This window comes from Saccostrea cucullata, unplaced genomic scaffold (genome assembly GCF_032062105.1).
Source record: "Saccostrea cucullata isolate Sc308-1 unplaced genomic scaffold, CSIRO_AGI_Scuc_v1 ctg3014, whole genome shotgun sequence".
NCBI lineage: Eukaryota > Metazoa > Mollusca > Bivalvia > Ostreida > Ostreidae > Saccostrea > Saccostrea cuccullata.
The window spans coordinates 51,287-72,058 of NW_026918883.1; the positions used below are offsets into that span (position 1 = coordinate 51,287).

A 20,772-nucleotide genomic window follows, 5' to 3' on the forward strand; every position below is an offset into this window, starting at 1 on the left:
AGCTGAGGGCTTGCGGGGATGTTGTAAATGTGGCTTACCATTACAACTTTCACACACTATTTCAGTGTTGACATATGGTTTAGCTTCTTTGTTAAAGGTATGAACTCACCAATTTTTGCACAGTTTGTATAAAAACAACCTTGAAAGGTTTTTCCTTGAATTTTTCTCCATATCAAACAGGCAGTATTCCATATATCCATATTTTTAGTTTTGAAAGATGTTACATTTTTTTCTTTGAAGTAATATGAAGTAATGCATATTTAAATTCTTTTTTCCCAAGCATTTGATTTCATTAATGGTGAATGAATTTAGAACAGTGACCTGTAATTAGGGATTCATTGATTTTACATTAACATTTCAGGTCTGTTGCAGCAATACAAAGTGTAATCATATTAACCATGTAAAAACGGGGAAAAAACATGGAAGAGTGTGGGATGTAAATACAAAGCTATCAGCAGGTAAGAAGTTTAACGTACACATCCCCTACATCAGTTACATGTATATTTATTATTGTCAAGTCACAAGAGCCTGATTGAGTTTTACCTGTATATTCCAATATAAGCAAGTTTGTTGTCCCCCTCAACAGCAACTTGGACGCACCTTGAGAAATTGTTGCTGTCTTGGGGGACAATAAACTTGCTTTTGTCCTCATAGCCAGTAAATAGGTATATGTATCTATAAATTGATGTAATCAGTGGCGGATTTAAGGGGGGGCACACCCGGCGTGCACCCCCCCCCCCCCTGAAATTGTCAAAGTTAGCATAAAACATAGTTTTGTCGAGGAAATGTTTCTGATGTCTACTCGGTAGACCTCATTTTTACCCTACAAAACCTCTAGAATCCAAGAGCTTCGGGGGGCTTCGCCCCCTTGGCCCCCACCAGGGCTTTGCCTCAAGGCGGCCCCCAGAACCCCTGCCTGAATCTGGCGCCCAACCCGCCAGGGTTCGACACTAACATTTTTCGGCGTTGGTCTAGCCGGACTAGTGCATCTTTAATTTTATTAGTCCACAGGCAATTTTATGAGTCCGTCAAAAATATAATTAAACAATAGAATTTACATTTCAAGGTACTTTTTATACTTTTTTTGTAATAAACAAAGCATGCGTTTACATGAAATGTTTTATACCAATATTTGTTGAAATTGCCTGATCAGGAACTAGGATCGTGTTCCCGATCTCATTATTCTCTATAAATGATTACGACATCCAAATGCCCGACATCTTTCTTTATGAGTCATAATAAATCATAATCCCTAAAATGTTTAATTTCATTCCAATGAGTCCTAAAATTAAGTGCCGAATTGACTCAGAATTACATAACTTTCCGCCAAGATGCAAGAAAGCTAAAAATACATACGGGTTTTCCAGTGAAAGTTGTCGAGAACTTCGGTAATTTTTTCCCCCAGAAAACTTTATTAGTCCATTCGGACTAATACGCCACAACTTTTATTAGTCCAAATGAAAATGTATTAGTCTGGGACTAACGGACTAACGTTAATGTCGAACCCTGCCCGTCTAACTTCAATTCCTGGATCCGCCCCTGATAATGTTTAATTCAGAATAAAAACTTGATGAGAAGGCAAGCTATTTTTAACTTATTGAAGCCAGAGGCTCATTTCAGCTTTCTGATCTTTTTCCATTTATCTGTCTGTCAACTTTTCAAAATATGCTTTAAAGGAGAGGGAAGTGGGTACTGGTATACTGTTTTACTCTTGTGTTTTACCACACAGTCACACCTTGTTTTGGCAATATGCCATATGATGGAATTCACTTTTATAGAAATCCAATGTCTGCTTCCTATTTATCCATGTGTCTGCCTGTATATTCACAAAAGAACCTATATTCACATCATAGAAAGGGTATAACAAGTTAGAATGGGACTTTTTTTGATTTGTTCTCTAAACCACTTGACTATTCAGATGGAAAAAATTCTCTGTAGAACAGCAAAGCCTTATTACTGTATTAATCATATTGATATTGAATCATCCTAATGTAGATCAATTCAAGTTTTGTTGCCATTACCCCTAGGGGTTTAGTTTGTTAAAAGTATGGGTTCTATTTTTAATTTCTGGTAATAAAGAGAGAAAATAAATGAGACTAAGGTGAGTGTTGTATTTCACAAGCTTCTTGTTTTAAGTGATTAGATTGATTTTTTTTTTACATTTATGAATTTGTATTTACAGCAATTGTACATGTTGGTATTGGTGCAACGCAAGTCAACAGTCTCCTTTCTGAGCTGAATATACCACCTGTAAGCCATGCCATGCTGGACAAAAGACAGAAAGAGATAGGCAGAGCTGTTGAAGATATTGCTGCAGAGTCTATGTCTGATGCTTTGCAGAAGGAACTGGAAATGATGAATGAGTGTGTAAACAATATAAATTCAGTTTAAATCTCACTATTTAGCTCAAATGAGCCAAAGGCGCAATAGAGCTTTTTTGATCAGATCAATGGGTGTCCAGCATACATGTGTAGTGGTCATATGGTATAACCTGTGTTGGTTAAGTCACAATTACTAACATGTATGTCACAAACATAACAACCCATTTAATTTTACATATAAGATACATGTATGTACTAATTGCATGCATTTTTGAAGGAAAAATTGTCTTATTTTCTTTACTTATTGATGGAGAATTAAATTATAAGGAATTAACTTCATAGTTATCCAAGTTATAATAGTGTAACCTGCTTTGAAATGAAAGCCTCGCTGTATAGAAAGCCAAAACTGGCACAACCCAGGATATACAGTATAACTTGGGTAGCTATTAAATTCATTCCTAGAATGAATTAAAAAAGGAAAATTTGATTGAAGAAAAAAAATTGAAGAGTGACAGAGACACAGTCTAATCAAAATTAGATGTTAGATCTGCTCGCATAATTGCTACACTAGCATCTAACAACATCCTATAGAGGGTCACTCAGAGTTCAAATTCGGAACAACCCTAGACTTATTTTCTTCAATTACGTCAACAAATAAACAATGATTTTGCAAGAGACAATTTGATTGGTTGATTAGAATTTGACCTCTGACGTGACCCTCAATGAGATGTTGTTAGATGTTTGTGTAGCGAGTATGCAAGTGGATCTAACAAATAATTTTAATTAGATTGGACAGAGACAGTGACTTCCTAGAGTATTGTGGCCCAAGCCCCAAGAGCCTCGTGTTTTAGTTTTGATCCCCAAATGAAAATCATAGGGAATACCTAATAATAATTGATAGTGATCAAGTTAATAGAATCTGATATACTGATAAATATAAGGTTTAGTCATGTACAGTATAATTTGTGTTGATAAATATGCAGAATGTTATGCACATTAGGGGGTGTTCTAAAGGAGACAGGTTCACAGTTAATAACTGATGTCTGTTATTTAACTATTTTTCAGAGAGATGAACGAAAATGGACTAGTTGTTGCTGTAGATGCTGGATGGCAAAAACGGGGTAGCGGAAAGACATATGATAGTTTATCAGGTAAAAATACTGTAAAAGCACAAATATTCGGGGGGATCAAATTTTGTTTATTCCGTTAACAAAATTCAACAAAATAAAATCCCACACGAAATTTTATATGACTATATATTGAATAGGGCTTTAAAAAAAATATGTTTGTTTCCTGTAACATTCCAAAAAAATTAAGGGTCGGTAGGTCGGGATTTTTTTTTTCTTATGAATTGTCAAACATCCCTGGACTCAATATACCAGGTGTCATATTTACAGTGGACATCCAACATGGCATCCAAAATGGCTGCCTAGCGGCAGAAAACGATCTTCAGAAAGTTGTAGGGGGAAATTGTTGTTATAATAATGATTACTCTTTATAACTAATCAAACTTAAATGTAAACTAGGTTGACATATTTTATGTCTCAAGTTAAGCTACAAGCTAATTTTCTTTTTTTAATAAATGGAATCAGCTGATTGATCAAACGAAGTTTTGCCATTTGTCAGAAAAAAAATTCACCCGGGGGTAATTTGAATGGGTCGGTCGGGTTACAGGAAACAAACATATTTTTTTTAGACCTAGGGTTAGTTTTAAAACAACGACGAGATTATTTTTGATGTCAAAGCAACAAAATTTTATGCCCACGAAAATTTATGCTTCTACAGTAGACAAATTTTAGGAAAATAAAAAAAAATATTGATGATTAGAGTGATTACTTTACTTCGTGCCCAACATAAACTATGCATTAAGTTTGCTTAGGACTTGATTCCATTAAATATGTATGCAAACAGATGCAGTAAATTTAGAAAGACACATATCTCAAAGTTCAACTGTCAAATATTCTTCTAAAGAACAGCCATGAATAGTTATGTTGCTCATGCAGGTAAAGCATATTCAGTTTTGTTCGAAATATGGACCCAAGGTGGGATAATGGAGCCAAAAAAGGATATAATGTTTACACGGGAATATATATAGGAGAAAAATCATTAAGAGTCATAATGAGTCAAATCAAAATATTAAAATATTAGGTGATTTTACACAGTTAGCGTATTCGCTAATCGCTCTATGGCACGCAACCAATTTTTAACGACACTTATTAAAAACATTATTTACCAAAGCATTGTCAATACTTAGAACACTAACTTCAAAGAAGTAGGAATTTGGTCCCTATTGCATCCTGCAAACACGTTTTATAGCAACTGTTTACTTTTTTAAAGTTAAACGATTTGCATTAATTATACAGCACCCCTCATGAAAAATAAATATTTGACCTACATGTAATTATGCTATAGTGCACTGGACGCACAGGTTCATTGCTGACTAAAGGGGTTAAAGGTTATTACCAAATGCATACATGTAACATCAGTGATCGAGTTTGATTTTCCTTGCCAAAGTATTAAGACATACATTTTATCAAGTTAAGAAATGCATGAAAAATGCTTTAATAAAAACAACGAATACATCTATAAGTTATACAGTTTTTCTAATTTGTAATTTTTCAGGTCATTGTTCCATGGTTGGTCCTCTCTCCGACAAAGTATTGTCATACTCTCTGAGGTCTAAGAATTGCAGAGTATGCAGTGTAGCTGAATCAACCAACAAGAATCCAGCAGCCCATGAGTGCTCAAAGAATTGGGAGGGTAGTTCAAAGGCCATGGAGGCAGATATGGTTATTGAGATGGTCCAAGATCTACAGAAAAGTAAAGGAATAACCATTGATGGAATCATTGGAGATGAGGACTCTACCACTATTGCAAGACTGAAAGCTAATGTCAATGCTGATATTAAGAAGTTGTCTGATAAAAATCATCTAAAGAAACTGTTTACAAACTCTTTGTTTACCTTGAAGAAAAAACATTCATCTCTGACTTTGTCTGTGATAAAGTACATTCAGAAATGCTTCAGTTACTCCATAGCACAGGGAAAAGGAAATGCTTCTCAAATCAAAGAAGACCTTTCATCAATTCCATTACACATATTTGGAGATCACCAACACTGCTCCTCAAGGTGGTGCAACTTCATTAACAACCCTAACCTGAGGTACAAGTCACTTCCACATGGAAAACCCCTGAAAGATAGGTTCCTTCAGGATGATCTGAAAGAAGTCTTCAGTTCATATGCAAGTCATTCTGATCGTCTTTCATGCTTAGGAAGCACACAGTCGAATGAGAGTTTTCACAGAATGGTGTCTGCAAAAGCCCCAAAGACCCATCATTACAGCTCTTCTTCAAGCCTCAGATATAGAGTTGCTGCATGTGTAGCCCAGAAAAATGTTGGACACAGATATCTTGTAAAGGTTTGTAAATTTTTATTTTTTCATGCTTATTGTGTCATATCTGAGTTGAACCACTCAAGTTATCTCTTACATTTGAAAATTCTGCAAATTTTAATCAAAAGCAGATTGTATTGTATATCTGAGTTGAACCACTCAAGTTATCTCTTACATTTGAAGATTCTGCAAATTTTAATCAAAAGCAGATTGTATTGTATATGTATGTACATTGTAGTTGTACATAATAGATTCTTTTATCCTTATTAAAGGTTAACAAGAAATTGGGCCTCTCTCCTGGCTACTATACTCGACGACAGTGCATTCTGAGGGATTTACAAAGAAAGCGACAGAAGGCCATTTCAGTGACACAGAAATTTAAAAGGAGAAGGAGAGAATTGAAAGCCAGGAAGTACGTACTAGTATACTTTGATTGTCATTTGTCAGGTGTAAAAAACCTTTTGTCAACCTCAAAAATGAAAATAATAGTCCAGTCAATTTAGCAAAATTTGGGGGGTGACCTTAAACAAATTGCAACAGAAAAAAATTTTGTGGCATACGTCTCTATACTTTCATATTATACTTAAATAAAAAATCCACCAAAATCCTCTTGAGGGAAATATTTTTTTTTTTGCTTGAAATAAATGATATTTTGGGTCACAAATTTGTCCAAAAATAATTCAATTGATTCATTGTTACAAACTTTTATCTTAGAGTTTACCATCAAAATAAATACAGACATAAATGTATTTTAAAAATTAATTAATAAATGTTTAAAATATAAGGATTTTTGAATTTTTTGATAGTTTGAGTCGATTTCAAGTCGATAAAAGTTCATAAAGTGATCCTCATTCATCATCAAAATTAATGTCTCCATCAATAGAATTAGAGCAACTCGTACCACGGCATTCCCCACAACTCATGGAACAAACAATACCATGTCGTTTACAATTGCAACGTTTGGATTCACAATTTGATTTGCAGTTACAGCGAATTATTTTCAATAATTCCTCAGGTGCAGGGGGGAGATGTGTTTTTGTTGGAACCAGAATCCCGTTTTCCAACTTCCATCCCCAGTCTTTTGGCTCCAGGTTATTACCTATCCATTCTTGTACTTGATGGTATACTCGGTAAATGTGATATATTGCAGCTGCATATGTCGGTGGCAGACTGCATACTTGTACCTGTTTTTCAACACGGGATGTTTTGGTGACAAATTTCCGAAATCTCAGTAGATCTAGTCCTTCGCAAGGTTGAGCGCCAAACAAACCAGCTATAACCTCTTCCCCTTGAGATGCAAGCATTTCTTTAAATGGCATCGGCGAATTTGTTAGAAAGTAAGAGGAAACCTCCTTGTAATAAGCTGAATTAGCTTTTACTTTCTTTAACATTTGTCCCTTACTCAAACCATATATTCTAGAGGTAGTGTCACAGCCTGTCAATGCATGTAAAAACAAAATACACTCGCAAACTTCGTCTGTTAAATGTATCTTTGTCTTTTTAATGTCCCATATTTTTCCAGTTTTGTTAATTCTGTCAGAGAGAAAATAAACTTCTTTGCTTTCCGCAAGATCAATATGATGCAATAAAAGCACTAAAAGGTCTGTGTCTTCTCCAATAAGAGCGACATTATTTTCTTTTCCTTGCGATAACGTCGTTTGAACAATCAGAAGATCTGCATCACAGTGTGCATTTATTGTGCAACATCCTGACTTTTGTAGGTCATTCTGTAAGAGCTCGATAAATTTCTGTTTGTTTGATTGATTAGACAGAAACACTTCTTTTTTGGAACGAAACGGTGTATTTTCATTGAAGAAAACATCACGTCCTGTCAGACCCTTGGAGCGTCTGATGTGAGCAACATCTTTGGTTGTGGGGCCGTTTGAGTAACCATCAAAGACAACCATGCAGTTTGGAAATTTGGAAGCAACGTATCTTGAATACATTTTGGATATATCGCCAAATGTTGATTTGGAAGTCCATGGTAATTTGTGCAATAAAGACCCACCATCCAGTACATATTTAGTATCGACCGGTAAGGCATCAATCCCGCATTCACCCGACGTCCAAATTGCATCTGCAAGGGTGCTTTTGTGCGCTTCTCGTGGCATTCCCGAATTATCAAACAGAGAAGAGGGATGACTTGACAGTTCAAATTTAAAAAGTTCACTCATTTCGGGAAATGCGTCTCGAGCTACAGTTGTTATCCTCTGAAATAAAAGTTGGGGATCTACTTGGGAAGTTTCATTATCGATTGTTACGGCTTGTTTAGTGTGCATGGTTATGACTTTGTTCTTTTTCTTGAAAGAGAAGGTGGTTGCATCATTTCCAGGCAATGAAGAAATTATCTTAGATCCAATCTCATTGCATCTGTCAACATTCACATCTTTTTCTGTTGTCATCCCTGTTTCCATACTTCGAAGTTGATCAACATTTCTATCAAAAGGGTTCCGCTCCGCTATCCGATTCACAAGCACTAACAGGTCTTTATGATCTCTTTCTTGTCTGCTTTTTGAAGTTTCTTTATGCTGCTCACTTGTGCTGTAGTTTACTTCTGTCAATATCTGTAGACTCTGAGTAATCTCTGCACATATTGGGCTGGACAACAACCACAACGCTCTTTGATACTCGGACATTCCTCTGCCTCTGGTAAGTCCACCTGTTGTTTTCAGACTACGCATCAAGATCTGTTCAATTGATAAATCGGTAGATAATCCTGCCCAGTACTTATTGGATCTGCGAACAACATGATAGCCTGCTGCAAAAAGACTATGGACATCAGGATGTGTCTCTTCTAGTTCGCACATTTCACTCAAGTAAATATATGCAGATTTAACATATAGGTTATGTCCAGCAGCAGCTAAATATGGCAGCATTTTTTGAACTGTTTGTAGGTGTAGAAACCAATCCCCTGTCCTTTCAGCTTTTATAAATGTGTGCAGGAGGGAAACCATGTTAAGGTATTCAAACCAAAGGGTAGCTGTGCGATTCGTGGAGAGATCTCTCATAAATCCTGACATTTTGTCTTTTATGCCCTTAAAAACATCATTTTTACAAGCTTCATCCGCTGATAAGTTTTCATTGCACATATCGTCATACAGTGCACAAATAACTTGTAAGTCAGGATGCCACATGTGGAAGCTATCATCTCTGCCACTCAAGTCCTCATCTGCATTACCGCTGTCCTTCTGTGCAAGATTGCAATCTGACGAGTTTTCTGCAGAATGATTCTCCATATCTAAATCTGTGTCATCAGGTTGAAGTTCCCTTGATTCATCGTTTGGATTTTTTTCCCCTCCATTTTCTTCATTTGGAATTTGTATTCCATAAATCTCAGACAGAATTAGGGCATAAAGAGTAGATTCAACCAAAAAATGACCTCTGACGGCTCTTGAAACAGCCTTTCCACTGAGCATATGTACAACGGCATTTGGAGCATAGACACATTCAAGAAGCTCTTGTAAACCTGATCCCCCCATGATATGTCCAATGGCACCGAGGAAGCTCATCTGTAAATGAAAACCTCCAAGGCGTATTACTATTCTATTTAAGTCACTTTCTCTTTCATTTCTAGTAATAAGAAGCGCTTTCCAGTACAAGGGTTGATCGAAAGTTATTACGGGCGTTTTGTTGTACCTCGAAGCTTCCTTACCAACAAATTTGAGTGTTGTGTAGATGCAAGACATGTTACTTGGATCAAGGTCTATCATTGGGAAAAAAAACTGACGAAGACTGTCCAGGGAAGGTTCCACTACTAAACATCTGTAAAAATCCAGACCATGCAGGTCTTGGATATTTCAACGGCCAAATTATGGATGACATGAAGTCTAATTCCCAAAATTTATTTTTTGCTTCCAAGATTCTGAGTTTGGCAAATGGTATCTTTTCAGTCTTTGTTTTCTGCTGGTACAGAGATACATCAATTGTTCCAATGTTCAGTACTTCCTCTTTTGAAACATCTCTTCTTGGAACTTGAAAATCTTTTTTCACAACTGGTGTTATTGCTGCCATGATTCCCATTCCATGGAAAGTATTCAGACCATCAATCGTACAGGAATTGTGATCAACATTGTCTGCGACAAACTGCAAACAAGACTCCTCTCCAACATCAACCTGAAGTGAATTGCCCTGTACCACAGCAGCGGATGATTGGAACTTTTTAATTTCAGAGTAGGATGTGCAGAAGCCAAGATTATGCAAGGTGTCGATAAGGAAACGAGAGGCAAAGTGTTGATGCAGAACAACACCCAGGCTGATTTGTAATGGTGAAATAATGACCCTTGGCCTTGCCGCCTGAATCATCGCTTAACCAATAGCTGCTATCTTCAGACTAGGATTTTTTTCTATGAAAATGCTATCTAAAAATTTTTTCAGTGACAGCGGTAAGAAACTTGTATGAAAATTCATCGATCCTACTTCTGTTGGGGATGGATAAGATTGCTTTGAAATGGACATGCACTTAATGTCACTGCGTATGATCTTGGATGCAGCGGTTATTAGAGCAATCTTGTCTGACTCAGGATCTTTTTTCTGTTGCATGTAGAAGTCATGAAGAATTGATTTAGCTGTGTAACAAAATGTGACAACATCCACTTTGCCATTCACATCAGTGAAGACAATGTCTTTGTTATATTTTTGTTGAAGCTTTTGCTTCATGTACACAACACTGTAAGGGATTTCACAAAATTCTTCCATTTTTTTAACAAGATCTACTATGGTAATTTGCTCATCGTCATTTGCTTCGAAATAATCAGTTTTTTTCAAGAATGCTTTCTGTTGTATGAGCTCTACTGGTCTACCTGAGGTACATTCCTTTTTTTGTTTCGCTGGTGTTGGAGAAAATGTGCTTGGAATGTTTTTTCTGGTACGGAAATTGACACTACAGGTTTGGTGATATACAGCATCAGCTGCATGTAAGTCATTTATAACTCTCAGCCTTCCTTTAACTTCACGGCTCCAACTGTCATTCCTTTCTTCGCAAATTTTCCCAATGGTCTTCTGAAATTCAAATGTTCTAACACTAAAAGCATCGTTTCCACGTTTCCTGTCATTTATTTTAGCTGGAAATCCACAGAACAAACAGTGGTCCCGGAAGTCAAAAAATGAATGAGATCTGAGTTTTGGACGTTCTGAGGTATCGTTGCAATTTGCTATTCTCCGCCTTGCTACAAGAATTCTTCTCTTATCAGTAAGGAATTTTCTGCAGTCTGTATGAACGACATCACCAGGGATACAAAGTATGTCCTGTCCTCTTTCTTCACTCGCTGCATTAATAGTTTTGCTTCCTTTCGAAGTCAAGCATACAGTGCTGCTGGTAGCAAGGGGACCGTGACATATTTTGCAGACCTCCATAATTGCTGAAAGGTTTGAAAAGAAAATACATTTGTAGACGTGTTGCATTTGTCACTCTTGATCAATCAAAATTAGTATTAGTAAAATCGGCAATTAAATTCTGATTTTAACTTTAAATCTCAAGCAATACACTGAGTATAGAATTATAGAAGGTACATTTATATCAACAATTTGATTTTTAAAACAAAATTAATTTTAAAATGAATGAGATTGGGATACGTCATACATTTAAAGTTGAAATACAATTACATACACTGTATTTGATGAATATAATCATCTTATTTATTCAAAAAGAAATTCATTATTCCATTGCGAAAAAAAATAAAAAGAAATGAAGCCTTATGCTGTATTTTGTTACTTTTTGACTCAAATTGCGTTCCATAATTTTTTTTTCCAATATGTATGACCCCCAACGAATAGGTTTAATTTCGCACAAATTATAAAAGATAGGTTTTATTATCTAATGCAGCACAATATAACTCTTAAATTAAATGAAAACTTTTAATTTTTTCTAAATAAATATGGGCATTTATAACATATGCCATCGTATTCGAGATCGTACTACTGACCTATTCACGTCTGCTGTGGATTGATTATTTTTTAAATGTAAGAGGATCAAAACATGTAAAAATGTTTTACAATGTTTTACTGCATATTCAATTATAACTTACCTCCTAGAAATACGGCAAGGTACAAATAACTCTCATAAATTCTCATCTCTCATGATGTTGTTGACGTAAGATCCACCAATAATACGTCATAAACTTGAGGTACGGTAGCGCATAAAAGACATTGAACGTAAGCAAAATATAGCGAGTTTTATTCGATAAAAAAATATTTTAAATTACAATATTTTGAAGTGGATTTTTCTCATTATGATTACTAACAGAACACCTTTGAACTGCTGTAAAAAAAATTTTTGTTGCAATTTGTTTAAGGTCAATACTTCTTCTTTACTGGACTATAAACCAAGAACAAGTGAATGATGATAAGTATGAATTTAAGTGGGAATTAATATCAGGATTTTCATTTATTTACAACTCCTAATTTATTAGCTGTACATTAGGTGATTGTTTATTTTGCTAGGCCTTTTGTAAGACCTCAGTTTAGAATCATTTGTTTTACAGTATACATCTTCTTTACAGAATTCAAAGTATTTCTACAAAAGAAACAAGGGAAGGCATCAGTTATTTAACAGGATGTGATCTCCAGCAGGCCTCTGACATCGTTGAAATTCCAGCTCCAAAAACAATTCCAAAGTATGATCATCTCCCTTCAAGTCAGCTGTTAAATGCTGAAGAGATCTATTTTGATTTGGAAACTACTGGACTCGGTAAGAACCTAGATTTAAATGTTAAGTCAATGCTGATGGTTATGGCCCTCTTCCGGTATTTCTTTTGTATGCATTTTGAAGGAATAATACTAGAGTTATCATAGAAAACGAATAGAAATAGAGACTCTTGCATAATTCCGGTATTGGTACAAGTAGTTGAGCATGTTTTATATCTTTCAAAACTTTACCCTTCCTTCTGAGGACACTGATTAAAAAGAAATTGCATATTCTGAAAGAATTCAAGCATCTTTGAAGGAGTTAAGTCTTGGGGAAGAGGGTTACTATTATTATAATGTTTCAAAATTTTTTAAATCATGCATACTGTAAACGGATTACATTTGGCTGTGTATTCTAATAGCGGATTTGGCGAAACGCAGCAACCGCTAAATCAAGTACAACGCTAAATGTCTTGCACATATACACATAAAGAAGAAAATGAAGAAATGCGCTAAATCAAATCTACGCTTACTTATTCAAAAGTCAATTTCTGCCAAATATCATACATGCTAAATATAATACATTTACAATATATCAATTTTTGTATGTATTTTTTTTAATGCTTTTAATTTTAAAAACTTGAATTTACTTAAGGAATGAATTAAATAGCAACCCAAATTATACTGTATTACCTGGGTTGGGGCAGTTTACGCTTTCTAAACCTCAAAGCGGTTTATAAAAAAGCGTAAACTGCTCCAACCCAGGTTGTAGCAGTATAATTTGGGTTGCCATTTAATTCACTCCTTATGATTTAATTTTCAATCATCAAGAATATAAAACAAGACAAATTTTCTCTTTATAACGCCTTCAAATAGTTCATATTTTAAACGTAACGTCAAGCGGATTGATACAATTTGATGTAAGTCATTGTGACGTAAGCAAACCAGATTATACAATTTAGATTAATTTTTTATCCAATCAAATGATGCGTTACAATCAAAATTAAATTATTTGTTTTTTATTTTCAGCAAGGGATTCTCATATTGTGCAGTTGTCTGCAGTTAGAAATGATGAGGTTTTCAACAAATACATCATTCCAGAAAAACCAATGTCCTCAAAAGCTACAGAAATTACTGGAATAAAAGTAGTCAACAATAAAATGTACCACAATGATGAGGAAGTTGAGACAGTCAGCATTAAGGATGCACTGATCCAGTTTATCGACTTCATGAAGAAATCGGAGTCAGATGCTGTTCTAGTTGGACACAACTCCAAAGTGTTTGACCTTCCTGTGCTGTTCAACATTTTGAGTAAATTAAACATTTTGGAGGCATTCTCATCTGCAGTCATTGGTTTCATTGATACCTTACCTCTTTTCAAAATTTCGCATCCAAACCTTTCATCATACTCACAGTTACACCTCTTTGAAGAAATTCTACAAGACAAATACAGTGCGCATGACTCATTACAGGATGTCTTAGCCTTGAAGAGATTGTTGGACCATACAGGACCTTCCCCTGAAGTCAAACTTGCTGCATCTTTCACTTCAAACTCTGCCTTTGCCATATTCCATCACAAGAACACAACAAAAAGTCTAATGAGCACACTAAAGCCTTTATTGGACCAAAAGGTGATTTCGAATGGAATGGGAAATAAGATTGCCAGCAGTGGACTCTCCTTATCACACTTACAACTGGCTTATCGCAGAAATGGTAGGGAGGGAGTACAGGATGTGCTGACAGAGATAACAGATAACAGTGTGCGTGTGACAAAATCTAGAAAAATCATTGATTCTGTTGCAGATTTTCTCAGATCTGAGCAGTAACGCAGTTGTATGATGTTCTTTGTATGTAACTATGTTATTGTTTGTTTGGTTGTTTGTTTGTTTGTTTGTTTGATTTCTGTGAGCCAGTGCTCACTAGTAATACCCTCACTCTGATGTGAATATGGACAGACAGGAATAAACAAAGTTAATTGACAATGGATTCGTACAAAAATGAATCCAACCATATTTCATGTCTAAAAAATTTCAAGCATCTGTGATGAGTAGTTGTGGAGAAAACTGTGACAAAAATTTATTATTTGTGGTACAGACAGATGCACAGATAAACAGGAAGTTGAAATCAGATTCGTCTAAAACCAATTCCAACTGTGATGAGTAGTTGTGGAGAAAACTGTGACAAAAATTTGTTATTTGTGGTACAGACAGATGCACAGATAAACAGGAAGTTGACATCAGATTCGTCTAAAACCAATTCCAACTGTGATGAGTAGTTGTGGAGAAAACTGACAAAAATTTATTATTTGTGGTACAGACAGATGCACAGATAAACAGGAAGTTGACATCAGATTCGTCTAAAACCAATTCCAACTGTGATGAGTAGTTGTGGAGAAAACTGTGACAAAAATTTACTATTTGTGGTACAGACAGATGCACAGACAATCAGGAATTTGACATCAGATTCGTCTAAAACCAATTCCAAATGTGATGAGTAGTTGTGGAGAAAACTGTGACAAAAATTTACTATTTGTGGTACAGACAGATGCACAGATAATCAGGAAGTTGACATCAGATTCGTCTAAAACCAATTCCAACATACGGCATGGCTAAAGAAAGAGTGTGCTAAAACTTAAAGCATCTGTGATGAGCAATTGAGCATGATGAGTGATTGCTGAGAAAAATTGGACAAAAATTTGTTACTGACAGAAAGACACACAAGTGTAGAAAGAAAAACATTATAAACCCTGTGCTTCAGAGCAGGGGTATAATTATGCCATGTACTATTGTTTTTTTCAATGTTTATTGTTATAGGTAGTTTGTAGTTGAACAAAACATTTTCTTTCCATTCAAAATAAATCCTTATTTAGAAATTGACAACATTTTATTTTCATTACCCATATTTTGAGCATACATGAAAAATTAAAAGGTGTTCATTGATATTTATTGAAGAAGACTATGTGCATATTAAATTGAAACATGCACAAATGAATATGAAAGGAAATTCTGTAAATGTTTAATATTGTGTATGACCTATACTTGGCAGTAATCTATTTTTCAACAATCGGGCTAGGTTTGATTTCTAGCAAAATTTTTATTGTGTACTTATAAATACGCAGGTCATAAAAATAGCGATGTTCTTGATATAGCAACAGCAGTTTTCTGTCAAAGGCACAAAAAATCTAATGTTTACAGTATATAAAAATGTTGTATGTTACTTGTAAAGGTAACGATTTGATAGATCTCTATCACAAGGAACATGGATCTGAATAAAGTTAAATAGTTGATCATTTTTCATCTTGAATAAAGAACATTTTGTTTGATACAATGAAATCAAGAGAGATTTACATTGCATGACGCAAATTAAACTAGCTGTTAATTATTGGTACAACTAGTAGTTCAAAACATTCATTTAGTCTTTTTTTTATTTCCTTCATTTTCAATAACTGGAATTTTCCCATACCAAACCATTCTCACAATTTGCTCATGAGCAGCTCACGTGAGGACTAACCAGATTTCCTCACCTGAGTTGCTCACGTGAGTCTCATGTGCAATTTAACATGCAAATTAGGTGAAATTTGCTCACGTGAGCAGGGTTCTGCACATTAGCATTTTTTGCTCACGTGAGGAATCATTTTGCTCACCTAGAATATTGCTCACGTGAGGCTCATGAGTCTCATGAGACTCACATGTGCAACAATTGCTCACTTGAACAAGCAACAATAGAACAAAATTCAGATTACAAACATTATATAATTATATATGTAATTTTAAATTTGATTCATCAATTACATTTTAAATAATCTTGAGCAACATTTACATGTAAATAGATGCATGCATAATTATGTACGGTGAACTTCATATTTTAAACTTAAAATGAAATAAAAAATTAAATTAAATTATTATAATTATGTAAAGTACATATCAATCAAAGTATTATTATTCAATAGTTCCATTTCCAGTAGATTAACATAGAACATCCAATGTAAATGTCCAGTCAACATTTTTGACTGCATTAGTACTAGATGGATTAAAATTGTCTTAAAGTTGTCTTGGAGGCTTATAAGGTAGATGTTTCTGCCTTTACTGAATATATGAGTGGATGCAGTCATACTTGGGTGTAAAATAATAATCCAGTGGTCATAAGAATCATAAATCAATTCATTCTGTTCCACTTTTTTTCCTTGCATTTCCTTTAAATGAGTGCTAACATCAGAACTCCGTCATGTATGCAAGCTCAGCTAGGGTCCGTTATTAATCTGCAGATCCTATGATTCCAACTTTTATCTGCAAAAAATTTGAAGTTATAGTTAGCTAGTATATTTTCAAGGTTCCATTGGTCATGAAAAGCCAGTCAATAGAAAAATCATATGCATCAATATTTAATTAGCAACATAAATACAATATGTACATGTAATTCATAGCTAGAATACTAGTACTGGACTGAGGCTGTCAATTGTACACTCTGGCCTAATCTGTTCTTACCATATTTATAGTTCTTAATTAAACTGTAATTCCTGATAAAATTCTGCATTAAATACATGTATATCAAAATTAAATACACTGATAATTAACACACAAACATATTATTTTTCTAATTAGTAATATCTGAAGTGAGAGGGGGGATAAATTTCAAAGCACTTACCCTAATCTCAGATCAGCAAATCTTTGTAATTTTCCTTCATTGTGGCTGCAACATGGTAATATCTAATTGATCTTTAATCATTTCCTCATCCCATGGACATACTGGATACATTAGTAACTTTTAAAGGCTGGCTTCTAGTTCAATATGGTGATGACATGTATTTCCAAAAGCATATTTCAGTTCTTTACTGTATTAATCCATATACCCGGTACTTTCAATGTCCTTCACAAACATTTTGTATTGAAATTTTGAACTGGTCTGAGACTAGGCGCACAAATCCTGACTGGCTCTCCTCATTGGATAATGCACTACTTCAAGTAACAGTGGGGGACACAACAGGATAAAGCATTTTCAAATTGATGGGAATATGAAGATTAGAAGCTCAAGAAATTAAGATATTCCTGCCTGGTCCCCAATCATTTGTGATGCTATCAACAGGAAGTGTTAACACTTAACACATGGTCAATTGTAATAAAGGCTTGGGAAAGCTTGGACCACATAGAGTGTCAAAGTATTGTATTTCCTCACGTGAGTCTCACGTGAGGAATTGAGACTTGTAATTCTTTGGTTTTGGTTCTACTTGTAATACTGAATTTTGACTATGTCCAATTTCCTCACCTCTTGCTCACCTCTTGCTCACATGAGAAAACTGAACTTAGAATATAATCACTACCAATGTAAGGCTGTTCTTAGGTGAGCAAATTGAATAGACTTTTGCTCATGAGCATTGAGGTGAGCATAATTTTGCACATGTGCATTCTGGTTAGTATTTTCCTCCCTAACAAAGACTAACAATCTGCACATGAGCAAAATTCAATTCTACCTGATTTGCATGCAATTCTTACCTGATTCTCATGTGAGTCTCATGAGCTGCTCATGAGCATTTGTTAGAATGTTTGGTACGGGTTGCTGTGAAACGTTTATAGTGAAATGATTACTATGTGGTGGTTTTTAGCTCACCTGACACGGAAGCCCGAGTGAGCTTTTCTGATCAAAGATTGTCTGGCAATCGGTCTTTTGTCTGGGGTGTGTAAAGTTTGATATATTTTATTTCTTTGAAAGACCAACTGGCCCAATTTCAATTAAGGGGATTTAACTTTGTTCATAGGAAGTGTCTCGCCCTCTTGAAGTGGGGGATAATTAAGAATTTTGGTGGCATTATTCAAAAATCTTCTGAAGAACTACTGAAGAAAAGATGACATTTACGTGAAATTTAGCTTCATTACATACCCTATATTCAATCATTCCTGGGGGAAGGATGGGCCACAAGTGGAGCAAAGTATGCATAGAAAAATATTTGAAATGTCTGTAAAATTCTCTCAACTCAGAACAGGCAAAGCCATGATTAGTCAAACTATTAAAGAATTATCCTCAGGTAATGTGAGTGGACATGAAAATAGATATATTAACCCCCCCCCCACCCTCCCCTCTTTCCCCATAGTCTTAAATAGTCCCCCAAAAAATGAAATGTCCCTTTTCTTTTAAAGAAAAAGATTGAGTTTCAATACACTTATTCATTTAGGCAAATAGAAAATCCCCCAAAATCATGGAAGAGGCAAACAGAATCAATCCGAATTTCCTCTGGTCAAAATTTGAGAAAAATGGGTCAGAGGAAATTCAAGTTAAAATATCTTTAAAAGTAACTCATATTGATATACAATTTTTTACACCATTTGAAAGCACTTCATCTAAGTAACAAATATATAGAAAACAAAATACTTGTTAATTATTTCTAATTTATTTTCCAAGATCATTTTATAAGCCCTGTGAAAGGAAAAAAAGGCATTTTTTTGTATGAGGGTGTGTGCTTTTTGATAAGAATTAAATTTTATCTTCTATCAATTATCATTATTATTTTATCAATATTTATATTCCCTATGACTACTTTTAAAAGATAGCAAAAGGTTGGAATGATTTGAAAACATTTCATAGTTTAAAATAAATATTAAATATGTTGGACACAAATTTGGTCTTTTTCTTTACTAAAATGAGAGAATTACCTCCCTTTGTCAGGAACACCTATGGCTTGAAAATTAAATCATATTCATATGCATTTTTCTGGCTTAAAATAATTTATTATGTTTATTCTTACAATTAAAAAAGAAAAAAATCATTTTCAATTATTTTTAATGTCAGAAGCCAAACACCTTAATTGCCTAATTTCTTCTTTTTATACTTGCATAAATCTCATAAAAGATGACAAGTTATTTTCTTATTCAAATATTACGTCATTATATTATTTACGCTAAACTTTAGAGAAACTTGTACCACGCTATAAAGTGCTTGCGGAGAAATGGTAACGTCATATAATAAAAAAAAATCTTTTTGAAATTAATTAACAATGTACGTAGACTACAAAATCTATTTTATATTCTGTGAAATCACTAATTTTCGTTGGAGTTTAATTTTGTTTGTTTTCGAGGCATGAAGAGATCGACGAATTTATGACCACAACGAGATATTTAATTTAATTAAGGAATGAATTTAATAGCTACCCATTTTATACGGTATAAACTGGGTTGGAACAGTTTACGCTTTTTCATAAACCGCGAAATTCATTGCTTATAATTTAATTTTCATTCATTTGATGTAAGAAAAAAAGATGATTGTTCTAACAAAATGACTTCAATTTGTACAAAATTTGAATGTAACGTCAGGCGGATTGATACGTTTTTGACGAAAGTCATTGTGACGTAGGCAACCCATTTCATACGATATGAAGTAAATTTTTTATCCAATCAAATACAGCGTTACAACCAGAATTGAATTATTATGTATTATTACAAAACATTCTCCAGCCACAAAATCAAGTCCCCAGAAACCAATATTTTTTTTCCTCAAACCTAGAAAATTTGACCCAACGAAAATATGTGATTTTTAAATACTTTAAGGATTAATTATTTTTTATGATACATCATATCCACAAAAGAAAATGCAATAAAATTACAAGGAAATCGAATAGGATGTATGCATGGTATCTAAGTATTCATTGTATGTTCAATCAGTCTATCTTATTTTTTTCTTTAGCCATGACACAAAGTTCCATATTCTTTGGATAATCTTACAAGAATGGTTTTGTCTGTGTCTTCTTTGGTTAAACGATAACCATAGCTAAAATTAAGCAATTTAATCTTGAAATTCAAAGTTTTAATTATTAATTCAATGTTGATACAAATTCTGTTGAAAATTATTGTTAAAAGTGATAGAAAGAAAACCAAGCTTCATTTTCTATGTTCATATCATACTTATATATATTTAGATTTTCAACATTCCAGTAAGATAAAAGTGCTTTCAATTGTTCGCCTTTCAGAGTGATCGTGACAGTATAAATATAGTAGTGAGTAAATTTCATTTAAAGATCACAGTGTGCTGTTCATTTTATAATTCACACATCTTTTTTGTTTAAAACAAACTTATGTATTTTTTCAACGAATTGTTTGGTCTAAAATTTATTTATTTGCTTCATTGATATAACTTCGCTTCACTTCGCAGTTTAACGCTATTTACAAGACGGAGGAAAAAATATGTTTTTCTGCTTATTTATACAAATATAACCTTGTTCTTAAACTCAATATAAGCTTTTGCTTGGATATTGTTTTCTTTGCAAAAAATCCAAGCATGAAAATACATACCTTATTAAGGACAGATGATAGAATGAATTTTTTTCTTTGAAAAAGATATAATATCATGTCACAAGTTTAGAAAATTGGATAGTTCGTAGAATTTATTCTCCTAAGAACTGGAATATGAAAAAAACTTGGAAAATATTAGTAATATTTCAATGAAAAAACAAATAT

At 34.2% G+C, this 20,772-nt stretch overlaps 3 protein-coding genes across 3 annotated transcripts in view; all 3 read left to right on the forward strand.

Annotated features, from left to right (window-relative positions):
* Positions 1–20,772, forward strand: part of LOC134274241 (fibrillin-1-like) — a 56,474-nt gene that overhangs the window by 32,879 nt on the left and 2,823 nt on the right. The window contains exon 21 of the mRNA XM_062756504.1: positions 20,286–20,312. Coding sequence (XP_062612488.1) covers positions 20,286–20,312 — 27 coding nt within the window. The remainder of the gene's footprint in view (positions 1–20,285; positions 20,313–20,772) is intronic.
* LOC134274175 (uncharacterized) lies at positions 73–6,550 on the forward strand. Its single transcript, XM_062756435.1, has 7 exons — positions 73–97; positions 362–458; positions 2,183–2,363; positions 3,387–3,472; positions 4,944–5,737; positions 5,983–6,122; positions 6,517–6,550. The coding sequence occupies exons 3-7, from the start codon at positions 2,263–2,265 to the stop codon at positions 6,548–6,550; spliced, it is 1,155 nt and encodes a 384-aa protein (XP_062612419.1). The 5' UTR covers positions 73–97; positions 362–458; positions 2,183–2,262.
* On the forward strand, positions 12,128–15,200 carry LOC134274229 (uncharacterized). Its single transcript, XM_062756497.1, has 2 exons — positions 12,128–12,395; positions 13,361–15,200. Exon 2 carries the CDS (start codon positions 13,441–13,443, stop codon positions 14,155–14,157), a length of 717 nt encoding a protein of 238 aa, XP_062612481.1. The 5' UTR covers positions 12,128–12,395; positions 13,361–13,440; the 3' UTR covers positions 14,158–15,200.

Coding starts and splice junctions, on each gene's coding strand:
- LOC134274229 (XM_062756497.1), top strand. CDS start 13,441: ATGTCCTCAAAAGCTACAGAAATTACTGGAATAAAAGTAGTCAACAAT.
- LOC134274175 (XM_062756435.1), top strand. CDS start 2,263: ATGCTGGACAAAAGACAGAAAGAGATAGGCAGAGCTGTTGAAGATATT. Junction 2,364..3,386: donor GAACTGGAAATGATGAATGA/GTGTGTAAACAA, acceptor ACTATTTTTCAG/AGAGATGAACGAAAATGGAC. Junction 5,738..5,982: donor GACACAGATATCTTGTAAAG/GTTTGTAAATTT, acceptor TCCTTATTAAAG/GTTAACAAGAAATTGGGCCT.